The 24,394-nt window shown below is 37.8% G+C and overlaps 1 protein-coding gene across 1 annotated transcript in view; it reads right to left on the bottom strand.

Moving 5' to 3' along the window:
- SAMM50 (SAMM50 sorting and assembly machinery component) overlaps window positions 1–24,039 on the bottom strand; it is a 1,314,985-nt gene extending 1,290,946 nt beyond the window's left edge. Inside the window, exon 1 of the mRNA XM_044088615.1 lies at window positions 23,856–24,039. Coding sequence (XP_043944550.1) covers window positions 23,856–23,876 — 21 coding nt within the window. The 5' untranslated portion in view covers window positions 23,877–24,039. The remainder of the gene's footprint in view (window positions 1–23,855) is intronic.
- Window positions 24,040–24,394: the final 355 nt, after the last annotated feature.

Genomic DNA, 24,394 nt, shown 5'->3' with positions numbered 1-24,394 from the left:
TACATTCCTTTGGAACAAATCATTATGACAGACTCTGAAGCAGACCCATTACACAAGCTCAAGAATGGATGCTTCACAGAGATGTGTTTTTCGACACTGTCCACTAGTGAGGTACTACTCGGGTAGATCTTTTTGCCTCCTCTCTGAAAAGACAACTTTCTCTGTTTTGCACCAGAGATCCAAGTCCTCTAGGCTGGAAGGTGGACAATTGGTCTTTTTCTTGGAAGGGGATGTTTCTCTATCTTCCCTCCCCTTCCTTGCATTCTGAGGGTTCTGCTCAAGACAGAGGAAGATTCCCCCCAATATTTTGCTGTCGACTCCCTTTTGGCCCAGACAGCATTGGGCCCCCTACCTTCTTCTGCCCTTTTTCTGCACCTAGCCAAGGGCAGTCACCACTAGTTGCCTCACAAGGTGAGCCTACTCACACAAGACAATGGATCTCTTACCCATCCTCACTGGTCCACTCTTCAACTGACACTGTGGGTGAGGGTTTTGATTCCTTTTAGGCACCTTTTTTCCTGAGATGTGCTTCAGGTTCTGCAATACGCCACGAACCCCACCACCAGGAAATCATGTGTCCAAATGGAAGAGATTTTCTGTCTGGTACCTTGCTCATAACCAGGATCCACTTTCTGTGGAGATTCCTCTGGTTCTCTCTTATTTGTCTGAATTGCTCCAAGCTAGATTGGTGTATTATTTATAGTTAAAGCTTACCTTTCAGCTATCTCTCCTTGTCTGCCTTTATCTTCTCCCCTGGCCTCTAGGTTTGAGGTCAAAAATGTTCTTAAAGGTGTTCTTATTAGATTCCCCCAAGAAGCCTATTCCTCCTTCTTGGGACCTTAAATTTGTGCTTGGAAAATTAACTCAGGCTCCTTTTCAGCCTGCGGCTTCAGCTTACTCGCAGCAATGTACACTGAAGACTTCTTTTGGCCCTTACTGCAATTAAGAGGATGTCTGAGCTTCAGGCCCTTATGGCTGTTCCTCCTTTTTAGTTTTTCATAGGGACAAGGTGTCTCTTCGTACTAATCCTTCTTTTATGCCCAAGGTGGTTAATGAACTGTCTCCATCAGTCTATTAATTGCCCACATCTTTTCCTTCTCTGCAGTCTGCTAGTTAGAAGGTTCCTCAAACCTTGGATTTATACAGGCACCTCAGATAAAACTAAAGCCATTCGCAAGTCAGAGCAGCTTTTTATTTCCTTTCATCCTAGATCTTTAGGTTTAGCCGTTTCCAAACAAAACAATTTCTTAATTAATCTCCAAGGCCATTTTTATTTTGGTTACTCCTTTCACGGAAAATGTCTTTCTGCCTCTGTAAAAGCTCATTCTACCAGGGCTGTGGCTTACTCTGTTGCTTTCTTCAAAGGAATGGATATCAGTTCCATTCTTGAATCTATTACTTGGACTTCTGTCCATACTTTTACTATGCATTACGTTTCCAGAACAGCTGGCTTTGCCAGGGCCATCCTGCATGGGGGGTTTCTTGAGAGCTCTCCTGGACCTTTCTCCTCCCAAGTTTCCTCTTGAGTTTTTGTACTCTCCCTTTAGTAAAAAAAATACTGCAACAGTTATATGGAAGGTCAGGGTGCAGTTGTATAAAATCTTACCATCAACCCCTACTTATCTGCTACTATAAGGCCCTTACCTTGTCAATACATTTACTATGCATTATGTTTCCAAAACAGCTGGCTTTGTCATGGCCATCCTGCAAGGGCGGGGGGGGGGGTTCTTGAGAGCTCTCCTGGGCCTGTCTCCTCCCAAGTTTCCTCTTGAGTTTTTATGCTCCCCCTTTAGTAAAAATACTGCAACAGCTATATGGAAGGTCAGAGTGCAGTTGTATAAAATCTTACCACTAACCCCTACTTATCAGCTACTATAAGGCCCTTACAAAGGATGTCCAATCCTAGTGTGTAATTCTACTATTAATCCAAACAGCAATCTGACTAAGACTTGCAAGGCTATTTAGGACTGGCCTATACAGTGTCACCAAATACATATGCAAGTACCCTAACAGCTTAAATATGACTCACAAATATCAGCCACAAAGACAGGTTTAAATATATTTAATAAATAGTAAAAGAACAAGACAGTACTCAGTAAATCAACACAGTAACTTCAGAGTTGAAAATCACAGGAAATATTTTAAAACAACATAGCAGGACAGTCCCAAATAAATACAGAAAACATCTAAACTAAGTTTTACTATATTACTATCTATAGAAATACTATGCCCTAAATCTTACTTACAGCAAGGCAAGTGCAGATGGCGATGATGAGTGGATGTTCTTGCTAGGTCCAAGACAAAACACAAAATGCACAGTCTCTCTCCAAGAGAGTTCTTAAATCAATATCAAATATTACTGCTGGGTTAGCTTGGATGACATCACTTTTTGTCATCAGACTTCAGTTCCCAGGCTAAAACAGAAACTAACAGAATTTAACATCTCTGTGTTAAAAATACATATCTCTCAGATGTTTCCTCAGAACTGTGTAGCTGCTAGGATGTCATAAAGCAATAAATCACTTTTACATTTTAAACCCAGTAATTACTTCTCTTTCAAGACACTACAAAAACTTCTGGCTCTAGATAGTGTATCTGCTACACTGAAACTGAGAACTTTTATAACACAATCGTAAAGCAACTTAATTTCAACTTATTTTCTTGAAGTTTTGCAAGTTAACCCCTTTATGTTCTAGTTTCTACTGTTAAAATATATACATTTGCACAGGTATATAGTTTATATGCATTTTTGTTCTAAGTCAGCAAGGCATGCTGTGGTTACATTTTAGCACAGTACATAATACACAGTTCTGTATAAATCATATCAATATTCACAAATGACATAACTATTTACAAAATTCCAGATAGAAGGAAATATTGCCAGCCCAGCTATCACACAGGGCATTACTGCACACCTCACCACAGGAGTACGTGTTATCTGCGTTCGATGGGGCTTTGAAACTTCTAATACCACTCAGTAGAAGGTAGTTTGTCTTTGAAAAGTTCTTAAGTGTGCTGGAGCTTGATGGGGTATCTGGTCTTATAATTACATTGAACGAGACTGATTTATGGTCAGATCTTACTAGGAAGGACATCATACGGGGGGTGTGCAATGTTCTCCACCAGGACATTTGACTCCGTCGATGGTAGGATAATTAAAATCATCCATGGGTAAGGTGTTGGGATGTATGGCAAGTGACTCCAGTAAGTCTAGGTATGCAGTATACTTTTCCTGTTTCATGGTGGGGGCCTATAGCTAGCTATGATGTGATAGGATCTTTCCCTATAGTTAACTGGACATGGAGTTGATGAAGAAGGTCATACTGTTTGACCAGTCTCGAGATGCACTTTTCCTTAATGAAGATGGATACGCCTCCCCCTTTGGTTCTTTCACATACAGTTTATGGTCTGAACGTATGGATGGCATTGCAGCCCTGCATGGCTTGGATGCTTTCAACATCTTTGAACCATGTCTTGATGACTGCACAAACATCAGCATCTTCCAAAGTCATGAGTACTTCCAGGTAGAGCAGTTTCTTGTTTAGACTCCTAGCATTAAGCAGCAGTACCTTGAGTTTATCTAGAGACAATTTTGTTAGGTTGAGAGGTTGGTTATTTTCACACCACCTAAAAAGGCACAATAGGGATATCTAATGCCTTTGTCAGTATCTGAAAGCCTAGAGGAGACAGGTGCAGACCATCTCTGGCAAAGCAGCATGGCCTGTCGAACATGTCTTCCCAGGCTGACTGATATTGGATCCCTTGGAGTGACACGAGAAGCTAAGCCAATTGGTAACGTCAATCATTCTTTGTATTGTGGCATCATCCTTGAGAAAGCAGAATGCTGCTTAAGGCTAGCCTTATACCTGCCAATGACAATCTGAGAGTTCAGTCATGTCTACCTTCATACAGTCCAGTGAGGCAAGTCTCAAGTCACTCACCCCCACATGGACTATGATGGAGTCATACCTGTACTTGTGCTTCAGTGACAGGACCGATCCTGACATCTGACAGGCAGCTAAATGTAACCACCTCCTTATCCAGCCTGGTGAGGGAAACATCCATATGTCTCACAATGGAGTCTATGAATCTCTCTCTGTAAGGTGGTCAACATCTTGCTGTCCCAACCCCTACCTTTTCTATAATGAACGGAAGTATCAAGCTATTGCTTTAACACTTTATTATGTGGATTCTCCCTCTTCCATATCTTCCATGTTGCATTAAAATGGGGAGCATTTTTCTCCTAATATGACATGAGTCAAGGCAAGAATTACAGTTAAAAGATGTAAAAGTTTTCCTAGAACTGTTTTCATTTCAAAAAGTGTGAGATGAAATTCCTTTGCAACACCATGAAAGCACATTACCTCCACTTTTTGTTACTAATCTTATGCTTACGTACAAGGGGACCCTTGACAATGGCAATCATACTCCAGAGTTTAGTGTGACATCTCTTTCTTGCAAACGAATGAGTACAGTTACATTTCAATAGTTTGATTGTACACAATGAACCAATATTGACTCAGTTTTTTTAGCTGCAGTCTTGTCACACTCCATAGGATAGATTTCATTAGTAGAATGCACAGTAGCTTTAACATTTTACTTTAGCATTATCTTCAGTACTAGTAGAACTCAGTTTAGCTATGTGACTGCTCCCTCTACATTTAGAACAAGTTAACACATTGGGCCAGATTCCAGGGGTGGGAGGTTGGCATAATGGTTAAAATGTTCACCTTACAAACACAAATTGCAGGGTTTGAGTCTCACATGAGATAATTAGCTAGGCTTAAAATGGACTATAAGGTCAGTTAGCCTAGTACTAATCCATGAACCATGAAAAGACTTGCTCTCAGTGTAATGACCATTTACACTGAGCAAGTCTTTTGGAATCAGGGCAGACTTGCACAGAAATAAACTCTTTTAGAATCTGGCCTATTGTTTGCTGCCTTTTGTTTCACAGAAGACTGCACAGTTCTTATTGCTACTTTAGATCTATAAGCAGACAGTTTAACTTTAAACAAACATAATCACACAAAAACACTCGGAGGCTCTAAATAAAAATCTGCCTAAGCAGCAGAGACCTCCAAAGCAGACACCCAAGCAACCGCTACCCCAAAACAAAACACGTGCAACACACAGTTCACAAAGCCAGTGTGCCGAACAGTCACAGCCCTTAAGGTTAAACAACACACCTGATACACTTGTAATAGGTGACTCTTATCGTCAGGCACACTGACGTCCCACTCACCAGGCTAAACAAGGAGAAGGTCACAGTGAGCTGCCTGTCGGGCGCTAGGATCCGCCACATAACACAAGCACTCAGGTCATTCCAAGGCAAGTATAAATATGACTCAGTCATTGTCCATGCTGGTGTGAATGACCTGAGACATACCTCCCTGGATTACATGAAAAGAGACATACAGGAGCTCTCTGAGCATGTAGCCCAGGCCGGTATGACCCTGACCTTGAGTAGCATCTTACCCTCACCACGAATGATGCCACAATATGAAGACAAGATGATCAACTTCAACAACTGGCTTAAGTATTGGTGTCATTCAAAGGGGATCCAATGCCTGTCAGCCTGGGATGACATGCTCGACAAGCCACGATGCTTCGCTAGGGACGGCTTGCACCTATCACCCCTGGGCTGAGTAATGCTACTCAACGTCAGAAGTCTAAAGCTCAAGATGCATGCACTCGAAACTCTCCTGGGCATGGAGAGCATCGATATCTGTGCAGTAACAGAAACCTGGTTCAAGGCTCCTGAGAGCACCCCAGCGCTGCCAGGTTATACCTCATACCATAATTTTCGGCCCCAAAACTCGGACCGAACCACAAAAGGAGGGGAGTATCAATATTCGTCAAAGATACCCACACCTCCAGGTTGATAGCACAGTACGAAGCATCAGAGACTATCCATGTGCAACTTAACAGTGGGCAAAACTGCCTTCCAGTTTGTAGCCTGCTACAGACCACCCTCCCAAACCCAGAAACCACACTCGGCCTTCCTGAAAACACTAGAAAATATGAAGGTCTCTCCAAACACCATTATATTGGGTGACTTCAACTACCCAAACATAGACTGGGAGCATTACTCTAGCCCCAACACCCTAGCCCAAAGGTTCCTAGAATTTATAAACTCAAATGCTATGGAACAACTTGTTACTACTCCTACAAGAGGGGAAAACATACTGGACCTGATCATCACCAACATGGGGACTCTATGCTCCAGACCAGAAGTGTATCCCTCACTGGTAAGATCAGACCATAAACTAATCGCACTGGATATTCACATCCCAAACCCACCCCCTGCCCAGAAAACCACAGTGAAAAACTTCTCTAAAGCTAATTTCACACTCCTCAAAACCGAGGTGGAATCCTTCAAAGCCCCCGGGCCTGTGGAAAATACGGCCCAGGTCGCAGAATCCTTTATAAACGCATTTTATGAACACCTTCAGGAATGCTTGGATCATGCAATTCCAAATAAAACCAAGACCCAATCCCCCAAAGGCAGGAGTCCTGTATGGTGGACCCCAGCCATAAACAAGCTATACAACAGAAGGAGGAAGCTACTACATGATAGAGCAAAATCCCATAAAGGGAAGGCATCTCTGATTAGTATTAGCAAAAAACTACGAGCACTCATAAAATCATCTAAGGCCAGTTGAGAGAAAAATTGCACAGAACACTAAGGATAATCACAAGGCTTTCTTTAGTTATGTTAGAAACCTGGGTGGGAATTCCCAGATATGCTCAGAATTAGTGCAAAATGACAAAACAAAAAAATATTCCGAACCCACAGACATCGCCAACATCTTAGCTAACAGGTTCAGCGCAAACTTCTCCCCCCCCCCCCACCAAAAGAGCAAATATCTATCCCAACAGAATGCTGCCCCCCTGACATCTCAGATGCTCAGGTAAGAGCCGCCCTCTCCAAAGCAAAAAACACAGCATCTATGGGACCTGACGGTGTCCCGGGCTGCGTCCTACATGAACTCCAAGAAAAGCTAAATCCAAACATAAAGCTATTGTTCAATCTCAGCCTTACTACAGGGTATGTACCCAAAGAGTGGCGTACAGCAACAGTGGTCCCCCTCCACAAAGGTGGTGCCTTAACAGAACTTGGAAACTACCGCCCCATAAGCCTGACTAGCTTGGTCTGCAAAGCTATGGAAAGGATCATCTTGGACCTCATAAATAAAGATATTGGGGACCTACAGACACTGGATCCTACCCAGTTTGGCTTTGTTAAGGGCAGATCCTGCCTACTGAACCTGGTCAATTTCTTTGAAATAGTTACCAAGGCCATTGACGAGGGGAAAGTGGTCCACACAGCCTACCTGGACCTCGCAAAAGCCTTCGATACAATACCCCACTCGGGCATCATAGATAAGCTCACCAGCTTAAATATAAACCCCTAGGTCACCAGATGGGTTGCAAACTGGCTCAAGGACAGAACCCACATGGCTAGAATTGCTAGAGCCATGTCAGACTCCAAACCAGTTACAAGTGGCATCCCGCAAGGCTCAGTCCTGGGACCCCTCTTGTTTGGTATATATTTCTCGGAGGTACAGGCTAACACGGAAGGACTGTGGCTGACCAAGTTCGCAGATGACTGCAAACTGGGCGCCATAATCGACTCTCCAGCCGATACAAGCATCCTCCAAAAGGGCCTCATAGAAACTGACAACTGGTGCCAGACCCATGGCCTCAAACTTAACGCCAAAAAATGTATAGTCATCCCCTTTGGCAAAAACAAAGTGCCCACAAATTACCACATAGGTGGTAATCCATTAAGTACGGAAGAAGTAATTAGGGACCTGGGGACCCAAGTAGATAGCAATCTCTCATTTGACAACCACGTGGCCAAAGTGGTTAGAAAAACATTTTATATAGCCCACCTAATCATGAAGGGATTCACATCTAGATCAAGAGAGGTCATTGTGCCTCTATACTCATCCCTCATCAGGCCCATTATTGAGTACAATGCCTCTTTTGGGATGTACCTTACCAGACACCTGCAGCAACTAGAAAGACCCCAAAAATACCTCACCAAGAGGATCAAAGGGCTCTAACAGATGCCATATGCTGCCCGGTTAAAGAAACTCCAACTCTATTCAGTGGCATACCGCCTGCTCAGAGGCGATCTGTGCCCGACTTATAAAGCTGTGTCCAACCCGGAATTAATGGACATGCTGCACCTTAAAAAATCCAAATCCCATCGAGCTACACGCGTGAGAGATTTGAACCTCAGCACTGAAATAAATGCTGGAGGGACAGATTCATAACCCAGAGGCTCCCTTCACTCTGGAATAAAATCCCAGTCCAGGTTAGGCAGAGTCCCTCTGACTCTCTTCAAGAGAAATCTTGATGAGTGGATGGGAGATCGTAGGTTTACCCCAGGTATCACTTCTGTGTCACTGTTAGACAGAGGCACAGTATACTAACCTCATAAAAGGGCATAGTAAAATTCATTTAAATGGGTGATGAAAGCCAAACACACTCTGGCTAGGCTTATAAGTGCCCTAGGGCAGATAGCCTAGTATGAACCTATGTGCCATTGACTATAAGCATATGTCAAGAGATCTTGGGATCACTTTGCAACACTCACTTCCTCTCTGTATTTGACAATGCTTTTTTTTTTTCCAAAATCTCTATTTCAATTTTCGTTTTTCAAACAACAACAACATGGTAACTCAAAAACACAAACAAACAATACAAATACATATCTAAAGAAAACAGACAACAATCTCGTTCCGCGAATATATATATATATATATATATATATATATATATTCACACACACAATATATACACAAGAAGTCACTACATCGTCAAGTAAAGTATGAGAATTCTTATGTTCATTTGGTCTCATAAGGGATAGTTAAAATGGGGATAGTCTATATATAAAGTAAAAATAGAAATTTAATCATTTATTTGCATGTTTAGGAAAAATATCTAGTTACACATATACTAAGAGAAGGGAGAAGATGCAAGAAAGACTGGTTATACAACATTCACTTCTTATTTAAAGGTTAGCTTTTCATGACAATTTGTAGGCAAATTTTATTTGTCAAGAATTATATCAGCAAGTAACCCCAATATTTTTGGTAATAGCGTTTGTTTTTTGTTTTCGAATAAATTAATTTGTGAGATGAGACATATTTTTGGGAGTTGATTGATATTAATGTACAATATAGCTAACTCCCAAGTAAGGGTTGATTTTTCATATCCCATCTTCTCTAATCTTACTCTCAAGGAACACCATAAGTTGTGTATCTTAGTACAGTTCCACATGACATGTAAAATATCAGCTGTTTGATCCGGACAATGGGGACATATAGGTGAAAAGTTAGGATTGAATTTATTTAATTTAGATAAGGTAGAATATAGATCGTTATTTACCATAATTTGTGTATATAACAGCTTATTGAAAGGAATGAATTTGATTGCATTTTCAATGGCTAGTTTCTTATTTTTTTCAGTCAGTGATTGATTTTTCGTTTGTCAATAGTTTGGAAATACGTTTGCCAATAGTTTGAAAATAATAAAGAATTCTGATGTTTTGTAGTTTGGAAATACGTTTGCCAATAGTTTGAAAATAATAAAGAATTCTGATGTTTTGCACTCATTCCAATTTTATAAGTCCTAGAAATTGTTTTCCCTTTAATCGCAAGATTTTCAAGTATTAATTTAACCCAATCTATGTTCTGTAAGTCAGTGTGTGTATTTGTGAGAATTTAGCATTTATAAGATGATGAAGTTGGTTAAGGATAGTACTATATTTCATAGGAAGTTTGAGTTCAAGTCTCATCTGCCCCGTGTTAGAGTCTTTCCATTGGTATATATCCCATATTGTGTTGTCTTTTATCAGGGGGTAGTTTGTTAGATTTACTGGTTTATTATTTACTAGTAAATTAGGATTTAGGTGTAACGGTTGTATAAGGGCAAAAGAAAAGTGTCAGCTAATTGCAAGGATTTAAACAGTTTCTGTGTTGTAAGAATCATGTTTTTAATTAGTGGGTGTAAATTCTTCGTGTATATGCTAGCCTGGTTTAAATTCAAGAATGGTAAGGATCTGATATTACAGCCAAGGGATTTCAACTGTTCATACCAGATTTTGGTCCACTGGGATGTCCAAGTATTTATATACGAGTCACAGTTTATTATTTGTATTAGTCTGTATACAGTAATTATACTATAATAAAGCTTAAAATCAGATAACCCCAATCCCCCCTTATCTTTGGCGAGTACAAGTTTTGCATATTTAATTCTGGTAGATTTGGAATACCATAAGAATCTTGATATAGCTTTTTCCATGGCAAGGAAGAAGTTTTGGGGAATATTTGAAAAGGTAGCATTTAATTGAAAGAGTATTCTAAGTAGAAAATTCATCTTGACAACACTAGCTTTTGGCAGTAGAGACATATTAACGTTCTTCCATCTATCCATATAATTTTGAATACAAGTCCATGTAGTTAGTAGGTTATTGTTTATAATATCTTTGAAGTCTGAAGTAAATATTATTCCTAGATATTTTATCTGGTAGTTTATTTTGATCTCACTCACAGGAAAGTACAATTCTTTATGCCCTATAGGATTGAGGGGAAATATGTGTGTGACTTATTTAAATTTAAATTATTTGAAACTACCAAGAACTCATCAATAACTTTAAGTATTTTTGGGAGGTCAGTAGTGGGGAGTTGGAAGTATACATTTAAGTCATCAGCAAAGGCCGAGTATATAGGATTTGTATTGTGGATTCTGGGAATATGATGAAAGTTTTTTTGTGAAATAAACAGAAGGAGGGGTTCTAGATAAAGATTAAATAGGTATGGCGAAAGAGAACATTCTTGTCTTGTACCACTTGATAACAGTATAGGGTTAGTTATAAGTTTATTTACCTGGATTCTCAGCTACAGCGTCTTCTGCGTGGAGACATGCGTGAATGGGCGTACCTTCGTTGAAGGTTGTGCGTCAGGGCTGGTAACTTGGCACGTAAAAATAAACTACCAATCATTAGCGGACCGGAGTTCCGCTGTGGCGACCCCTAACCGGGAAAAGCCGAAAGACACAAAGTGGTAGAAGCTTTCCGATACATAACCTGGATCATGTTAATGAATTCTTGAGGAAAACCATATAAAGGCAGTATATTAAAGAGAAAGTGTAAGTTTACTCTATCAAAAGCTTTAGTTGCATCTACTGTAAGGGCATATCTGGGACATTTATCCCTATTAAGCAGTCTTACAATGGTATCTAAAAGGAGGGTGTTGTCACTTGTTTGCCTGTTTGTCATAAAGCCCATTTGTTGTTGGGAAATAATAGAGGGGAGTATATTCTTAAGTCTATTTGTTATAACATGGGCTAATATCTTAAGATCAGTGTTTATGAGGGCTATTTGTCTATAATTTGCTGGATCTATTGGGTCAGAATGCAATTTAGGAATCAACACTGTCTTGGAGTTATTTAAGTATTTGTCTTTTATACCATATTGCATTATACAGCTGAAAACTTTTAATAACACTTTGGAGATATCAGGCCCAGGGGATTTACCTAATTTTAGTTTGTTTATTGCAGCTTTTCTCTCTTTTAATTGTAACAGTGATTTTAAATGTTTCCTTTGATCTTCTGTAATTTGTGGAAAGTTTATATTATGTATAAAAAACTCAAATCGGTCTGTACATGATGGTAAGGGTATATTGTATAATTTCTTATCTTCAAAAGCGTCCACTATATCTTGATCTTTATATTTCACCTGTCCTTCATATTTTATTTCTTTGATCCTAGGAGGTCCACTTTTATGTTAGCCTAGCTAGGAATTTTGATGGTGTTTGAGCCCATTCTGAATATTGATATACTGACCTTAATTCTAAGATGGAGATATTTTCTAAATAGTGTTTGTGTAATTGTTTTTGCCAATCAATTATTTTTTCCTCAATTTCTTTAGAATATTTTTCCTGAAGTTCTAGTTCAGCAGTGTTTATTTATTTGACACTCTAGTTCATTCTTAAGATTGTTATGCTTTTTTTTTGAGACATGCAGATTTTTGAATAATAATACCCCTGATGACCACCTTGGTAGCCGCCCATTGTATGTCATATGGAATTTGATCAGATATAAAATCATTTTGAAGTTGGGCTAGCACATTCTGAATTTCTTGTGTAGTTTCTTGGTTTTGTATAATTTTAGGATTTAACGTCCAGGTATTGAAATAGGAGATATTTTGTTTATGAGCTTGAAAGTTTACTAAAAGTCTAATTTTGGAATGATCTGAAAGAGTTCTAGGTGATACAGCATAATTTATTTTGTTAGAAAGGAAAGCAAGGGAAATTAGAAAAGCATCTATCCTGGACCAAGTTTTATGAGTGGCTGAAAAGAAAGTGAATCTTGATATTGTTTTATCATATTGAAATTTAACATAAGGGTCAAACAAGTTCAAATGTATTTTGTAATTCTTCCAGTGCTGTAGTGGTAAATTGTGACTGTCTGTTTTTATTATGTGATCTATCCTTATCTAGATTTAGTAAAGCATTCCAGTCTCCACCTACAATAAACAGATGATTTGGGTATTTGGCTAATATATTAAAGATTTCATAAATGAAGAGCTGTTGATTTGAGCAGGGGCTATATATATTAAGAAAGAGTAATGGTTTGTTTAAAGTATGATATTCAGTAGCAAATAATACCAATCTTCCCTTAGAGTCAGCTTCATAGGAAGTAATCTCACCTTGGAAGGATTTATTTACTATAATGGCCACTCCCCTGGACAAAGAACTATAATTTGCAGCAACTATTGTTTTAATCCATTTTCTTTTCCTTTCCCTAACCCAAAGTTGGTCATCTAGGTGAGTTTCTTGCAATAAAGTTATATCAGCCTTATTGGTATGTGAGGTACATGATTAAATTTCTTTTCTTTTTATCTACCATCCCTTTAACATTCCAAGAGTCTATGGTTATCATTTTTATTAATATTGTTGAAGTTTCTCATTAGTTGATGCACAAAAATACAGTTATAAACTTTTTCTGTTAGTGTATTTATCTTAAATGTTGTGACTTCTATATTCCTAAACTCTAAATAGGTGCCTAACCACCCATCCCTCTGTATTTGTAAATGTGCACGAGTTAAGAAACTAAAAGAAACTATTATTTTTAACAACAAGGAGTAGATATATATCAGAGGGATGTCAATAATACCCATACTGTTCCAAATGTGAACAGTCATCAGCTAACAGACTGTGCCCATCCCACTCCTTTTATTATTTATATACTGCATTTTCATTTTCAGACTTCTTAAAATATTACATTAATTGTACCCTTAGATATTATAGAGAGAGAAAAGGAAAAGTAGCTTTTATAAAAAAAATTGTAGTAACAGCAACATATTATAATTCTTAACATTTCAAGAGTTGTTAGAGTTAACAAAACAATATTTTCAAAAACCGTACAATATATGTATATTTTAAAGAAGGCATAATTTTAAAAATTCAACAACATCTGCATTATTCTTGCTAACAGCAACTAACTGTGGTTCTTTAAAATGTACTGGAAACCATACAAGCAATCATTGTGAACTTATATTATTAATTAACCAGTGCCATATACTGGACAAACAGTGGGAAAAAAAAAGAAAAATGTACCTTGCTCATAGACACCTTTAAAGGTAACTCAATGGTTATGGCAGCAGAATAATGATTATACATTTAAACATGTAAATAAGGCAGCACTTTAAAATTCAACATTTGCCTTATTCTTGCTAACAGCAACTAACTGTGGTTCTTTAAAATGTTTTGGAATCTTCATTTAACACTGCACTGTCAAAAGCCATATAAACACATCACTGTCAACTCATATATTAATAATTAACCAGTGTCATCAACTGAACAAACAGAGAGGAAGAAAAAAAAAAAGGAGAAATGTTTTTGTACCTTGCTGATAGACATACTTAAAAGCAACTCAATTATTATGCCAGTAGAATAATGAGTATACATTTTAACTGAAGCTACTTATGCCCAATATTTACACTACTTAAACTATTATATCAAAGGTTATATCCCATTTTTAAATGTAATTTAACACTTCTTTTTTGTAAGCTGTAAATGCACTTTAAAGTTATTTCTCTATGCAGACAGTGTTAGGTAGCTTTGTAACGTTTAAATGTAAAGGGAGTTACTAAAAGACAGTACCTTAAGTATTACAGTGTAGCAAAGAAGTTTTCTTTACAGGCGAGTAAGCAGAGTTATTTAGAACACATTCCACATCCATTTGTTTAAAATTTCCCATAAGAGTGGTATATTCTTCTGTCCTGTAGTTCTTTGGAGCTGTAGCACTTGTTTAGCCTTCCAAATGTTGTTTTTGGATCAAAAGATATGAAAAGAGTTGTCTCAGGCAGGATTTACTTTGAAGAGACGCAGAAAGGTGGATTTTGCCTGGTCAGGTGTTTCCAAGGATATTTTTTCTTCTTTGTAATAAAATGTTATAGTTGCAGGATATCTCATTTGGAAACAAATCTTATTTTCAATGAGGTAATTGCAGTATTTGCTGAGTTTCTGTCGATTTTGTTTAATTTGTAAAGGAAGATCTTGAGTAATCATAATTTTATGTGCTCTCCATGTAACATTCTTTTTAATCTTATAAACTGACAATATCTGTTGAACATGTGTTGAATTAAGCAGTCTGATATAGATTTGTCTAGAAAGATCACTTGTTTGTGTATGCTTTATAGCTCTGTGAGCTCTTTCGATCACTATCTCATCCAGGAGATTTTTATTAGCCAGAAGAGAGCTTAGTATTTCTTTTATTATTGGAATAAGTTGTGGATTATCAAAGCTCTCTGGAATACCTCTTATGATAAAATTATTTCTCCAGCTTCTAGCTTCCAAGTCTAACATTTTTTTGCTGTAATTCTTTAATTATGGTGTCATTGGTTTGTGCTTTTTGTTGCAGTTCATTTATTTTTAGCTCATTGTCCATAACTTTAGCTTCATTTTGTTCAAGCCTAAGCACAATTTGGTCCAGAGTAGAGCCAAATGTAGTTAGCTTATGACAGAAACCTTGCACTTCTGTTTGTAAAGGTTGTAAAGCAGTTTTCAGATTTTCCAGTGTTACAGGTTGTTCCTGTTTTAATCTTTGAGACATTTTATCAGCTTCTTCTTGTTGCTTGTTAATTTTTTGCCTTTCAGAATTAGTTTCTTTCTCAGGAGTAGTAATCGCAGACAGTTTGTTTTTTGTGATTACAGTTTCCATCTGATCTGGCTGACTCTCCATTAATCTTGTATAGTTAGATTGCTAGTAGTAGTGCAGAATTTTAAATGATAATTCTTATTATGAAAGTTGTTTTTCTTGTTACTTTCCTCTTATTAGGCCTGTTAGTCTTGAAGAATCCACACTATGCAGTTCAGGGCTCTGTTTCCAACAAGTAATTATTTTTCCTTCAGAATGAGAGAATCTTTGAAAAATAAAGATGAAACAAGTAAGTACTCGTATTTCTGCTTTAATCCATTGATGTTTGATATACTTTTCCTAAGTGATGCGCTGGTTTGAAGTTAGATTATAGTATAGGAATGCAGGAGCTGCACTGTCAAGTGTGCTTACAGGCTGTCCACCATTTTGGAATCCCCGACAATGCTCTTTTAAACTGGTGTTTTGCTAGAATTTCCAATATTTTCATTTTAATGTTAGAATTACATTCTAATCACAACTTTAAATATGTTTCATGTAATGCAGCTGAGCTTTTACGGGTTTAATCAGTATTACCTGCCCAACTATGGAATCCTACAGCTTGTAGAGTAGAGGGTCGATTATCCTAACTAATTGGGACCTAGCAAATAATCATTAATACCTGGTGTACTTGTGGCATCAGTCAAAACTTGCCAATATAACTCCCCATAGTCTAGGTAATTTTTTATATTACCTCCTCTAGGGTCACTTTTTATGACCTCTACAATAGCAAATTTGAATTGATGATCACTACCATTTTGTACTACATGTCTGGCTAATGCATTTTTCATGTCTTTCTTTTTAATGCAATAAAGATGAGAATATACTCTTTGTCTTAATAATCTCTCGGTCTTCCCTATATAAAAAGAGGGACAGACCGTACATTGAGCGACATATACTAACATATTAGACTTGCAGCTGCCCCGAGGTGGATAAATTTTAGTTTTATTCTTATTTCCTAATATTATTGGACTATTTTCATTTATATTTGAACACTGATTACAAGTCCCACATTTATATGTGTGGGCATTAGTTACATATTTCCTGTTATTTCCTTGTTCAAGGTATTTCTTGATGTTCCTACCCATTTTGTGTACAAACCTCGGTGCAGTACCTAGTGTATCCGCTATATCCCTATCATTAATTAAAAAACGCCAATTTTTAATAATGATGTCTTTAATAATATAACTAAATGGACCAAATTCAATTACGCATGCTCTATTAAAGTTTCTGGAAATTGTTTTGTTGTCGCCAATAATGGGTGTTATATTTCTAATATTTTCTGAGTCATTCAAGATGGTATTAGTACCTAATAATGGTAAATATTTTATTCCCCATTGGCTAATAACATAGTTAGAAACTTCTTTCATTAATTCTATGTCATCTCCCCTATCCAAAAATAAAGATGTGATATATTTGATTTCTTTGACCATATCTACATACTTAGAGCACATTCTAATAGCTCTAACACACTGGCCTTTGTAAATATTAGTTTTTACTTTTCTAGGATGGAAACTATTGAAGTCAACGTAAGAGTTGGTGAAAGTGTCCTTCCTGTATACAGTGGACTTTAAACTTCCATCTTCAACCGATACCAATGTATCTAAGTATGGAACACCTCTTTCATGTACTACAAAATTGAATTTCAAATAATCACTACTGGAATTAATGTAGGTAATAAATTCCAAATAGGAGTTATATTCACCATTCCATAAAATGTAGATATCGTCAAGGTATCTTGAATAATAAATGATGGAATTCATGTGAATATTGTCAAAAATATGATGTTCTTCCCAATCAAGCATAACCAGGTTTGCATAAATGGGAGCACAAGCTGCTCCCATTGCAACACCCCTGGTTTGCTTGAAAATTTCTCCTTCATGGAAAATGTAGTTGTTATCAAGCACAATGCTCATTAAATCTGATATGAGTGAAATTTTGTTCCATGTCATTTTAGTATGTTTTCTCATACTGTTAGTAACGGCAGCTATGCCTGCCTCTGTGGGTATACAACTAAACAAGTCAATGACATCTATGGTGCTAAAAAGAATGCCATTGTGATATTTGTTAACAGGATAATTTTTTAAAAATTCCCAGGAATCTTTAACTAAATGCTTGACTTCTTCATATAGAGGTTTTAGTATAGTGTCAATCACCACTCCTATAGGGAAAGTCTTTGATTTACTGCAAGTCTAATATGTTAGTATATGTCGCTCAATGTACGGTCTGTCCCTCTTTTTATATAGGGAAGACCGAGAGATTATTAAGACAAAGAGTATATTCTCATCTTTATTGCATTAAAAAGAAAGACATGAAAAATGCATTAGCCAGACATGTAGTACAAAATGGTAGTGATCATCAATTCAAATTTGTTATTGTAGAGGTCATAAAAAGTGACCCTAGAGGAGGTAATATAAAAAATTACCTAGCCTATAGGGAGTTATATTGGCAAGTTTTGACTGATGCCACAAGTACACCAGGTATTAATGATTATTTTACTATTAAACCTTTGTTATTGTTAAATAACTAACAATAGACATCAGTCAATAACAACATTAGCCAATATTATATGACAATTTTTTGTATAAATATGTCTAGGATTGTTATGAATGTATTATTGACACATACACACACTATGTATTTGTAAAAAGTTTTTTATACTCTATCACTTTAAGTACAGCCAAGTTTTTGGCGCCAATTTTAATTTAAAATGGAGATTCTTCATTTTTTTAACTGTTCTGATGAAGCTAGCATAGCCTAGTGAAAGCGCTCAACAACTTTTGTATAATAAACAGTACTTGGTTTTTATACCTCCGGTGGATTTATTTTGCTGTTTTACATTTGGATGATCATTTTCGTGAGGATTACTTTTGGAGTTTTGCTACACGTTGTTCCACACGAGCTTTCTGTTCAGTAATTGGGACCTAGGGTAGTTCGGATAATCAAACTGTTCAGATAATCAAATATATATGTGAACCAGATAAAAAACTTCTAAAATCTTGTTTTTTTTTTTTTTTTGCACAGAGGGAATACACTTTTCAACCATTCAGAGATTAAAGTGGACAATAAAGAATAGTTTTCACACACCAGCAGGCTACAAGCTCAAAAAACAAGCAAATATGAATAACATTTACATATTCAGACTTTCTGATTTTTCCTACCTAAAAACCTTGGAAGGCTGCATTTGGATAACTGACATTTCAGATAAATCTACGTTTGGATAATTGACTCTCTACTGTACTTCAGAAGTTATTCCAGCCCTAGCCAAGGGCTCCTGTTTAAACTTCTAATAGTTTGTGCAATAAGCCCCCCTCCATTGCCATGCAAGTTTTAATGCCAGTCAGCATGGGAGGCAGATGTTTAGCAAATTCCCATCTGCCTTGCTCTAATGTGGAAAAGCTACCAAGTATGACTTGATAAGGTCTGCTTTACTAAGCTTTTGAATAGCTAGTATAGTTCTGGGAGTAGTGATCACACTGTCAAGTCCAACTAGTTACTGCTGTAACTGTTTTCAGCTTTTAGTTTTCACCTTCGACTTAAACAAGACTTTATATCCTCAAAACCAAAAATGCTCATCAGTAAGCACACACACACACAAACTAAAAGCAGCAAGACATCTCAGATTTACAACCTCCAGGAAAATAGCACAGAAATAGTATGGCTCAAATGATCCATATGTTTGGTGCCAGAAGGACAGTGTGTATTTGGTCAAGTCTCTGGTCAAACTGCTCACCTTCTCTACCAGTCTAAGTCTGAAAGACACACAAGGCAGATTTTAAATAAAAACAAGTTATTTGACAAATCCAAATGGGAAAACAAAAACTGCAGCCCACTTGGCTTCTCTATAGATAGAAGGAATACCTTGAGGTTAACTCCACCATATGTGTTCAGTTTCTTACAGACTTTCAAAAAAACAGGCCACTTAAACAAGTCACTGCTGAAAGCCCTGCAAGGTCTTCACCTCAGCTTTAGCAACAGCAAAATAAATCTTCACTCAAGTTTAATCTCAGTACTTAAAGAAACCCTGAAAAGGCTTTAACTCCCAAAGTCTAGATCTTTCAGTAAAGACCCTGCTTTACCCAAAGCTGAAACTCCATTTGAGGAACTTGCTTCCTGATTACAGCCTTCCAGGCTACTTCCTTTTATGCAAGCAGTAAACAGGTGACTGACTTCTCATTAATAGCTAATGCATTCAACTACCTTTCTACTTAATGGGGGAAATTTCCAGACTCCATGCACACCTATACACAACATGGTATAACATGAAAGCACATTTCCCACACTGGTGCACCAAATGTTACCATTTAACATACCTTAAATGTATTGACACTTTTTTGATCATGTTAATTCCATTATGCCACTGACCTCTTTTAAGGGAAGACCCAAGGTGATATTCATACTAACTAAACAAAATTTGGCTATGAGTTGTGCCTATGGTTATTCATCCCTGCTATGAGTTTTTTGAAAGATTTTCCGGTTAAAAGATTGATCATTTCAGGTTAGCAGATGGAATCAGAAAGTACGTTTTTTCAGACTACTCTACTACCTCTAGCAATTGTTTTCAAAGACTATCATGCAGTATTATTCATTTTCACTTGTAGAAGTAAAAGAACTCTGAAAAATCTCTCAAATATCTAAAAATGATGTTACATGACATTTCAAATGCCAGAACCTAGGAAATAAAGTTTTGTCATTGTGTACATGTATGTTGCTAATGACTGCTAGGAAGACTGAAATTATTTCTTAGTGGAATGTAAAACATCTTTTGGGATGATAAGATGCTTCACATCCCTAAAAAGGCCCTTTAGATGTAAACAAGTCAAATGCTTATAATGTAAAATAAAACTACAAAAACAAGCAAAAAAAAAAGCACGAGTCTTCAATACTCTTCTTATCTGAGACACAGAAAATAGACATATGGAAGTAAGCAAACTTCTCTGGTATATAAACGCTGACAACCCCCAGGGTAAGAAATGCAAGTGGGAGTTTGAAAGATCAACAAAAATAAAAACCACCTTGGAACAAATTATTGTGATTGAATTATTACTGTTTAAATTTCTATGTCCTGCAGCCAGCTGTTTAAATGAGAGGTTTCTCTGTTTCTTCAGACACTATTTTGTGGATGGGACTCCAGTTCTCCCCATTATAAATCTTTCCAGCTACACAGCTGGAAGATAAAGTGTTCCTTCAGCAAAGACTTAAGCTCTGAATCCAGATCCCTAAAGATTTTATTGCTGCTATTTAATAAAACTTTAATCTAAGCTAAATAAAACACTAAGGAAAGACCACATTGCAGTTTATTCCATAAATGATGGGCCATTACATCCTGAACTTTCAAAGAAGATGAAATGCCACAGCCAAATTCACAAAAAAAAAAATCTAGTATTCAAGTGGCACTTCTGACCAAAGAGCATACAGCATCCACTATTTACTCATAAAGGAGAGAAAGTCAACAATTACAGGACAAAGTGTTGGTGTAAAAATTTATGGAGGCATCTGATGGACCCACTGCATTGAAAAACCTAATGTTCCAGTGACTGGATATCCATGAATGGGAAGGAATGACAACAAACGCACAACTCAGAAGATCATAACAGAGGGGCTCCACAGCCCAAAGATTACTGCAGAGGGAGACAAAACACTGAGCATTACAGCAATAAAGTACACAGCTGGGAAATCAGTGAACAGGATCACAATGCAGTGGAGATCACAGTAGAATGTCATCTAAAAATTCAAGCCATTTGTTCTTGTCTTGAACTTCCAGCCGCTAAGAGGAGACTTGATGGATGCAAAATAAAGTATAACCCTGAACTTTTTATTCATCTAGCATACCTTTATTTTATTTAAACAGTTATTTACTTTGCCAAGACTGCAGACAGAAGCAGGAACACTAAATTGTACAAAATATGATCTTAAAAGACTAGTATATTAATGAAAAGCATGCCGGCTCAAAACATCCTCTACACTATCCAAAATTGCGAAGTCCCCTTTGCTCTTGTACAGTGGCACTAGAATGCTCATTATCCAGTCGTCTGGGATACACCTTTCTCCTTATACAGCTAGAAGTACCCTCTAGAGACACTTCTCTCATAACTTACCCAACACACTGATCATATTTACCATGACCTCATCTGAGCCTGCTGATTTCCCTGACTTAATTTTCCTTAGTGCAGTTCTTACTTCCTCTAAGGTGGGCTCTCCTTCCTCTTTCAGTGTAGGGTGTCTCTGAGGCAGTACAGCTTCTGTGGGTTTTTCTTTATTCAGAAGCTGCTAAAATTAGTCCTTCCATCTGATTTTGATGTCCTCTGGGAAGTGAGCAGGTTTTGCTAGCATCTCTTATGAAGTGTCTGATGACTATCTTCTTTATCTTTCTGTCTTTGCTTTGCAACCTGATGGAGTTTCCTTATTCCACGTGTGAAGCTACTTTCCAGAAGCTCACAGAGTGCCTCTGTTGCTTTGTTCTTCGTTATTATGACTGATCTCTTAGCCTGCTTGTTAGCCAACCAATATTTCTTCTTAAGCTGATCTCTCTTTTTATCTCCCACTTTTATTACACTCCTTTCTTTTAATAACTCCCTGGACTCCTGCATTTCACTACCAGCATTTTTTATGTAACTTATTTCAACACCTGGCTCTGCCACATATCTGTTCTGTAGCCCCCACATATGCTGTTTTGAGAAACTACCATTCTTCTTCAACTCCACCTATTTTCTCTTCCTGAGGTGCTAGAGACCAGAGAATTTCATTGAACTCCTATACTTTCTTTCCAGCCGGCTTCCAGGTCTTCAACCAAGGTCTCTGCTGACCTTAGAGTTTTCTTTGACCATTGCTTGCAGCTGATTGTGACTATCAGTGGTTAATACTATGGGATGACTTTACAATGTCAGACCATACCCCAGTGCCCCTGCCTTAGTACAAAGTCTACCAGAGTTGCATGTTGGCCACTCTTGTGTGTGCAAGAGTATATTGGTGTAATTTGATACAAGTAACACACTCCTGTCACACAGGATAAAGTACTGGAGAGGGTGACTAAAACAAATATGAAGAGTAGTAGAAAGCAAAATGGGAGATGAGCAGTTCAGATTCAGACCAGGATGCAGCACAACTGATCCAATGTCTTCAGTGAGACATATAGAAGAAAAAAGTTAGAGATGAGGAAAGAGATCAAATAGGCATTCCTAGACGTGGAAAAAAAACCTATGACAAGGTGGGCAAGTCCCTGAAACACTGTTTCAGCCATTGTTCATAGCCTTCAATAATTCTATCACACAAGAATGAACAGTGTTCAGATTCACAGAGAAGTGGTTAAACATCAAGGCTCAACTCTGAGCCCAATGCTATTCATACAGGTGATGGACTACATTAGCAAACAGGCCAGAGTGGACAGATTAACAAAGCTGCTGTATGCAGATAATGTGACACTGCAAGTAGACTCTAAACAAGAACTTCAGCAAATGACAGGGAAATGGAATGAACAACTAAAGGCTCGTGGAAGAAAACAAAGTACAGACAAAACAGTTGTCATGTCATCACTAATGGAAAATCAGAAGAAAGTGAAAATGGAGACAGGAAGGAAAAATCGTGGAAGAGGTTAACAGATTCAAGTATCTGGAAGAGGTGGTGGTACAGAAAGGATGTCTGAATGAGGAAGTCAAAGATAGACTCAGAGGAGCTACACCCAACTGACACAAGAGTATCAGGAATAGCATATGACAGAAGAATACCAAAAAAACTGAAAATTAAGTTGCACAAAACAGCAATAGGAACAGTGCTACTGTATGGTACAGAAACCTGGACAGGGAAGGCACAACAGCTGAGGAAGCAAGAGGAGATAGAGAGGTAGTGTGCCTCAGATGGGAGGTAGGATGCACAATGCGGGACAGACGAAGAAATGAAACAATCAGTGCTGAAGCAAAACAGCTCCAATTACAGAGAAAGTCAGAGAACAGTTTATGGTGGTTCAGGCACATGTGCAGGAAAGCAGAGGACAATCCAGTGAAGATGATTTGGGAGAGACAGGTAGACGGCAAGATTAATCAAGAGCGTACAGCAAAAACATGTATGGACTGCATGAAAGAAGATCTGCAACTATCAAGTGTGACCATGGAAGAAGGCAGTAGAGCGGCACTGAATCAAAAAAGATGAAGACAGCTGACACGACACCCCAACCCCAAGTAGAAAATGGGGTTGATGATGATCCCAGCACAAAACACGAAGCATTCTTATTTGTGTCTCTAAATGTGCAGATGACAGAAAATATCAAGTGTAACTCCAAGATAAATAGTGACACTAGATATCCTGCCCTTATTTGAGAGGTATGTTACAAACATAGCTGCCCACTGCCACCAATTAATACTCTTGGGTGAACTTGCTCTTATATAAACTTATACAGTGATGCACTTTCTGAGACATAATCAAAACACGTGGATATCTTTATAAAGGAAAAACAGCAGCACTAATCTGGTCATGTGTAATTAAACAATGTATAACGTTGAGCAGTAAAACGACCTGTCCTATTCGACTACACGCCAGTTTCATTTGTATACCCTCTCCATACCCAGGCCTGGCACAGCTCAACTAAGGTCACCAAATATGTACCAGATCAGTGGAAGAAAGACATCAACAACAACAAGACAACTTACCCGGGCATGGACTTGTCCCATCTTGGCTACTGGCCTGGGGACAGCTGTCACGAAAAAGACGTCGCTCAAGCTATAGTCCAAAGAGGTATCTGAGTTTTATAAGCATGAGTCTTGACAGCTTTGCTAACATTTGAAGGGAGCTGCCATTGTAACCCGGCTAAAGTCATCAACTCTTCTCCCTGAATGGCTAGAAATTATGTCCGTACCCTTCACTCTCATTTTCTATTGGGTAAACTAGACACAAACGTATTCTCTGTCTTTCCTCGATGATTGGATAACATAACTGCCAGCACCACCTCTGTCCTCGTGGGTAAAACCGTACAAAAGAAATAACAGGGTTACGGTCGTAGAATAGTTCATAGGGTATTATATATTTGAACAAGCAAGTATTTGGTTATCACTATGTAAACTAACCCATTCTTTTTCTGTGATTAAGGGACATCTGTTAGAAATCTCGTTGCGTATAGCCACACGTCGTGTGTTAGTAAACGCATGTATAAACCAACAAAGAAGATTTTACTGTTAACAGCAAAACACTC

The sequence above is a fragment of the Protopterus annectens genome, chromosome 11.part0 (genome assembly GCF_019279795.1).
Source record: "Protopterus annectens isolate FY-2018-M chromosome 11.part0, PAN1.0, whole genome shotgun sequence".
Taxonomy (NCBI): domain Eukaryota; kingdom Metazoa; phylum Chordata; order Ceratodontiformes; family Protopteridae; genus Protopterus; species Protopterus annectens.
This window is presented reverse-complemented; position numbering and strand designations above follow the sequence as displayed.